The sequence below is a fragment of the Neofelis nebulosa genome, chromosome 6, assembly GCF_028018385.1.
Source record: "Neofelis nebulosa isolate mNeoNeb1 chromosome 6, mNeoNeb1.pri, whole genome shotgun sequence".
Lineage (NCBI taxonomy): Eukaryota > Metazoa > Chordata > Mammalia > Carnivora > Felidae > Neofelis > Neofelis nebulosa.
In genome coordinates, this window is record NC_080787.1 from 123,415,540 (window position 1) to 123,421,439 (window position 5,900).

At 38.9% G+C, this 5,900-nt stretch overlaps 1 protein-coding gene across 1 annotated transcript; it reads right to left on the reverse strand.

Annotated features, from left to right (window-relative positions):
- Window positions 1–1,316: 1,316 nt before the first annotated feature.
- TAAR2 (trace amine associated receptor 2) lies at window positions 1,317–2,310 on the reverse strand. Its single transcript, XM_058736172.1, has one exon. It carries the CDS (start codon window positions 2,247–2,249, stop codon window positions 1,317–1,319), a length of 933 nt encoding a protein of 310 aa, XP_058592155.1. The 5' UTR covers window positions 2,250–2,310.
- Window positions 2,311–5,900: the final 3,590 nt, after the last annotated feature.

Consider the following 5,900-nt stretch of genomic DNA (forward strand, 5'->3'; position numbering starts at 1 on the left):
GCACTCTGTCTCTCTCAAAAATAAATAAAGATTAAAAAAAAAAGAAATGAACCACAAAAAATTTTAGTGGAACGCAGTTCACTTACACACACACTCACATAACTAAAATTAAAACATTATAAGGCATTACTTACCCTCAATGCAAGCAACGTATTCTGAGATGATTTATTTTCTTCTGTTTGTTTTTCATGAAAAATGCTGTTTGCAGCCAGTGGTGTATTGGCACCTCTCATGCCCACTGACAAGAACAGGTTAACTTTTCAGGACTTCTGAGAGCCAGTTGACATCACATTTATAGCTTGATTTCAGCTAAATGAACAATATATATTCATTCTGCTAAATAAATGTGTGTGTGTGTGTGTGTATGTACTGGAATCATAATTTTCATACATATATATATATAATCTCTATATATATATATGTTGAGTTTATATGTATATTTATAGTCAAATTCTGCAAATCAAGGCTTTTTTCTTCCTTTTCAAAGTGTCAAACACTTAGCAGCACACCCCTGGTTGCACACCACTAACTTCACTTCACAAGTTACTAATGGGCCTCAACTTATAGTTAAAAAGACGCTGAATAAAAACCTCATGGCTCATGAGTTCGAGTCCCGTGTTGGGCTCTGCACTGACAGTGCAAAGCTTGCTTGGGTTTCTCTCTCTCCCTCTCTCTGCCCTTCCTCTGCTCTCTCTCTCTCAAAATAAATAAACTTTACTTAAAAAAAAAGAAAGAAAGATTTAACCTCACAATAGTAAATTCTAGTAAAGGTTTAACTCTCAGCTAACCAGTGACTGGTTCCTGACAGAATATGCATGTTTGAAATTATTTCTGTATTTATTTGCCTATAATTATTAGCTGTTGACATTTCAAACTACATCCGGTCAGACACGAAAGAACAAAAAGCGAATGGAAGAATCACACAAAGTGCTCGTGGTGGTAAGAGGCAGCAGGAGTTTTTAAGCTCAGTTTATGCTCTGATCCCTTCCAAATAGTATCAAGGTTGTGTGTTCTTTTCACACCATTCCTGGCTTTTCCTCGTCTTCTCTTTATCCTTCCAAGTTCCTTCCTCTTTTCTCCATAGAAGTAATAGGTATATGAAGTATTCTGAAGAAGAGGGATTTGGGTTCCAAGAGAAGACTTTTTTTTTCCCTCAAGTCTTAGAAACTAAAAGCTTGCCTTGGTAGTCAAAATCACGCACACACCTACACACACGTATACACACATGCACACACATATACGCACATGCACACACATATACACATGCTTTAAGTGACTTTATTCTTCTACATTCCTGTGCTTTTGCCTCATTTCACTCATACACAAGTCTGTTCAGTTTCTTTTTGAGTAAACAGATCAGTAGTATGGAAACGTGAGCTGAAAATTTTACCTAGTAAAATGCACTTCAGCGCTCTGCGAAACCAGGGATAGAAGAAACCGTATATTAACGGATTACACGTGGAGTTAAAATAGTCAAACCATGTCAAGGCATCAAACAGAACTACAGGAGTAGAGAAGTTCAAAAAGGGATCCAATAAAAGTGTGAAAAAACAGGGAAACCAACATAGTAAGAAAACGCCCATCACTATTCCTAAAGTTTTGGCCGCTTTTTTGTCTTTCCTCATTTGATTATTTTGGTTTTCGGGCAATCTATTGATTGCACGAGCATGTTTTCTTGATACCGCAAAAATCTTGCCATAAATCCCCACCATCACAGACCCAGGAGTGAAGAACCCTGCCATGAACAAGGTGGTCCCCCATAACTTGTTGAACATCACTGGACAGGAACTGGAACAGGCCACCAGTATATCGTAGCCCTCAATCCTGTCGGCATAGGCCCCCGAGAAGACCACCCCGAAAGCAAATGCTCCGGGAACCGACCAGCAGAGAAATAGCAACCGCTTGATGAGGGGAATCGTCATTTTCGTGGAATAACGTAAAGGGTAGCAGATAGCATAAAATCTGTCAATAGCCACAGAGCAAAGATGGAAAATGGACGTTATGCTAAGCGTCAGGTCAAAACTGTAATGAATCTTGCAAAATGTAAGCCCGAAATACCAGCAAGTCTCCACCGATCTGACCATACTGTAGGGCATGATGGTGAGCCCCAGGAGGAAGTCAGTGACTGCCATGGAGAGGATGAGGAAGTTGGTTGGTGTGTGAAGCTGCTTGAAGAAGGAAATTGATATTATCATGGCGAGGTTGCCAAACACCGTGATGAATATGGCTGCGGCCATAAATGAATACATAGCAGCTCGGACACCCAGTGGCCTTTCATTTTCCGGGCAAGATCCATTTCCATATCCAGAGCAATCCAATATTTCCTTCAGAAAAAGCAAGAACACATGAAATTTTGTCAGATATTAATCAAATATTCTATATTTTATGTAAGTTTTCACAGAACAACTCAAGAAAAATATAGAAGACTCAAGGAAGATAATTAATTTATGCTCAAATATTAATTACAATCTTTCTCATTTATTTATCTTAACTTTCATTTGCAACTTCACAGAATTTTAACCTGGGTTTAAATGATTTATTTGCTTTATACTTTCCTGGATTCAAATTATACCACCAACATTTAGTAGGCTCTTATTTTATTCCAGGGCCAGAAATGAAAAAGAAGGAAGAGAGGAGGAAGAGAGAGAGAACTGGGAGGTGAAAGGAGGGGAAGAGAAGAAGCAACAAGTTCATTATCTACTTTATTATAATTGATGCTCCTTATGTTCATAGAAAGAATGGATATGTATTAGACAATACATTCACTTCTTCCTCAAATAAGTCCGGAACACTTAATCAGCTTTTATTTGAGTACAGTCTACTGCCTTGTGGGACCAGGATGTTATTATTATTTGAAAATTGTTTCATTCATGTGTTGTATTATTTTCATGGTGTTTTGATTTTGTTCATGCCAAGGTTGTTTAAAAGGGGAAGAATCACTTAAGGATGTCTAATGACCGGGTAGAATCATTTTCAGCCAGTCATGGAGCCCTGACAAGCATCTCACCAGCCAGAGCAGCTGAGTCAGACATGGGCAGAGGCCAGAATTGAACCACCCTCACTTCTTTGGGAAGAACAAGTACACCTCCATGGTGCTTCTCCTCAGAGCCTCGGGCAACGCGTATCACGCAAAATGAAAGCCGAATAAGTTTCAGTGTGTGGGTCGCAGAGAAAGCTATAGGAGCAGGTGGTTAGCGAGCTTCAGGACAGCTAGGCATCTCCACTCCTTCCTTGTGTTGGCCCAGTATCTTCATTTTGCATATAAAAATCTGCATGATGCCATTTCCATGTATATTTGGAAGGTAACATGTTCATGAATTAGGATAACTTTCCTTTTTTTTAAAGTACGTTGGGGGAGAAAACACTAATACAAAAAGAATAACTGTTAATACTGCCGAGAGTCTGTGGCCATCAAGGACTTCACACATATCAGACCTGACCAGTTACTAACAGATAAACCAATAAATTCTCAGCCCCTGTGAGCACCATCAGACACTGAGCCACAACTGTTTACAGAGTGCCCACAACAAGCAAGACACAATGAAAGGAACAAGAAAGCTTGAGCCTCAGAGATTCTACAAAACAACTGAAGAGGCAGAACTTAAAACCTAAATGACTCTGCACCACAAATAAAAACCAACTGTGGAGATTAACTGATCTAAAAGGAGTCTAAGCAAAATGTGCAAAGGTAAAAGAAATGGGTGAGGGAATTTCAGGCTGGGGTAGACAAGAATGCTCCGGTGAGGTTGGGACTTTCCATTTGGTTCTCAGTGGGTGAGTGGGATTTAAACAGAAGAAAGAAAGCCGGTTATAAGCAGAAGAAAAGGTGAAGGAAGAGCTCAAGGTTGGTTGAAGATTTTTTTTTTTTTTTTTTTTAATTTTTTTTTTTTCAACATTTTTTATTTATTTTTGGGACAGAGAGAGACAGAGCATGAACGGGGGAGGGGCAGAGAGAGAGGGAGACACAGAATCGGAAACAGGCTCCAGGCTCCGAGCCATCAGCCCAGAGCCTGACGCGGGGCTCGAACTCACGGAGCGTGAGATCGTGACCTGGCTGAAGTCGGACGCTTAACCGACTGCGCCACCCAGGCGCCCCTGGTTGAAGATTTTTGAAAGTCATTCTCAGGGTCTCCAGAACATAACAGAGAAAATAGAGGGTTGGGGAGAGGACAGAGTGGGAGGCGAGAGGGTGTCTAGTTTCATTGTTGCCCCCAAGCCAGTGGTCTTAGCCAGTAGATAGTCAAGGAGCTTTCCCATTTTTCTCAAAGTTAAGCAGTGATTTTAAAAAGAAAAAAATAAAGAAAGCAATTAAGATAGCTGCAAGGAGGAGAATGAGTGCAGATCTGAAATTAAAAGCTTTCTCCAACTGATTCTCTTTTTGTTGAAGAATAACTGACATACAAGACTCTATTAGTTTCAGGTGTAGTGATTTGATATTTATATATTATAAAATGGTCACTACAATAAGTCTAGTTATCATCTGTTCACCAGGCAAAGTTGCTACAATGTTGTTGAGTATATTTCCTATGCTGTGCATTATATCCCATGTCTTATTTATTTTATAACTGAAAGATTGTACTTCCTAATTCCATTCACCAAGTTTGTCCATCCCACCCATCTCCCTTCTAATGACCATCAGTTTGTTTTCTGTAGCTGTGAATCGGTTTCTGTTTTATTTATTCGTTCACTTGTTTTGGTTTTTACGTTCCACATATAAATGAAACCATATGGTATTTGTCTGGCTCTGCCTGACTTATTTCACTTAGCATAATACCCTCAAGGTCTATCCAAGTTGTCGCAAATCGCAAGATTCTTTCTCTTTTAAGGATGAATAATATTTCAATGTAAATATAAGGACCATGTCATTATCCATTCATCTATCAATGGACATTTAGATTGTTTTCATATCTTAACTATTGTAAATAATGCTGCGGTGAACATAGGAGTGCATATGTCTTTACAGATTAAAGTTTTTTTTTTCTTCAGGTAAATACCTGGAAGGACAATTACTAGATCATATGGTAGTTTTGTTTTTAATTTTTTGAGGAAACTCCGTACTATTTTCTGTAGTGGCTACACCAGTTGACATTCCCACCAACAGTGCACAAGGGTTCCCTTCTTTCCACATCCTTGTCAACACTTGTCATTTCTTATCTTTTTGATAATGACCATTCTCACGGGTGTGAGATGATATCTCATTGTGGTTTCGATTTGTATTTCCTTTAGTGATGGTGAGCATTTTTTCATGTGCCTGTCGGCCATCTGTATGTTGTTTTCTTGGGGGAAAACAAAAAGTCTATTCGAGTCCTCGGCCCATTTTTTTATATTATTTTGTTTTGTTTATTTTTTTATTCTCTAGTTAGTTAACATACAGTGTAGTCTTAGCTTCAGGAGTAGAATCCAGCGATTCATCTCTTACATATGATACCCAGTGCTCTGCCCATTTTTTTAGTTAGATTGGGCTTGTTGTTGTTGTTGTTTTTCTTTCTGTTTGTTTGTTTGTTTGTTTGTTTTTGATATTGAGTTGTATGAGTTGGCTGTTCACCTTCCAACTGATATTCTGGATGTTAATTCTAAGTGTTGAATCCAAAGCAATTTTATCCTACTTATCCTTCCTACTCTGGGGTTCTATCTCCCCCTATACAGAACTAATAGCCTAACTGTGAGATGGGACACATTTTAGCAATGGAGCTAAAGTTAGAGAAGGAGGAACACGACTGTTTACAACCACAGAGGAACACTACCAAACCGCACTTGGGGTCTCTGCCAGCTAATGCCCTAACGACTATTTACAGAAACGACAGACTTATTCTTGAAAGACAGTTTTGCCAAAACATTTTCATCCCCAAATTTTTAAAATGTGTACCACTGGTTCACAAGTTACATTCAGTTTTAGCAGC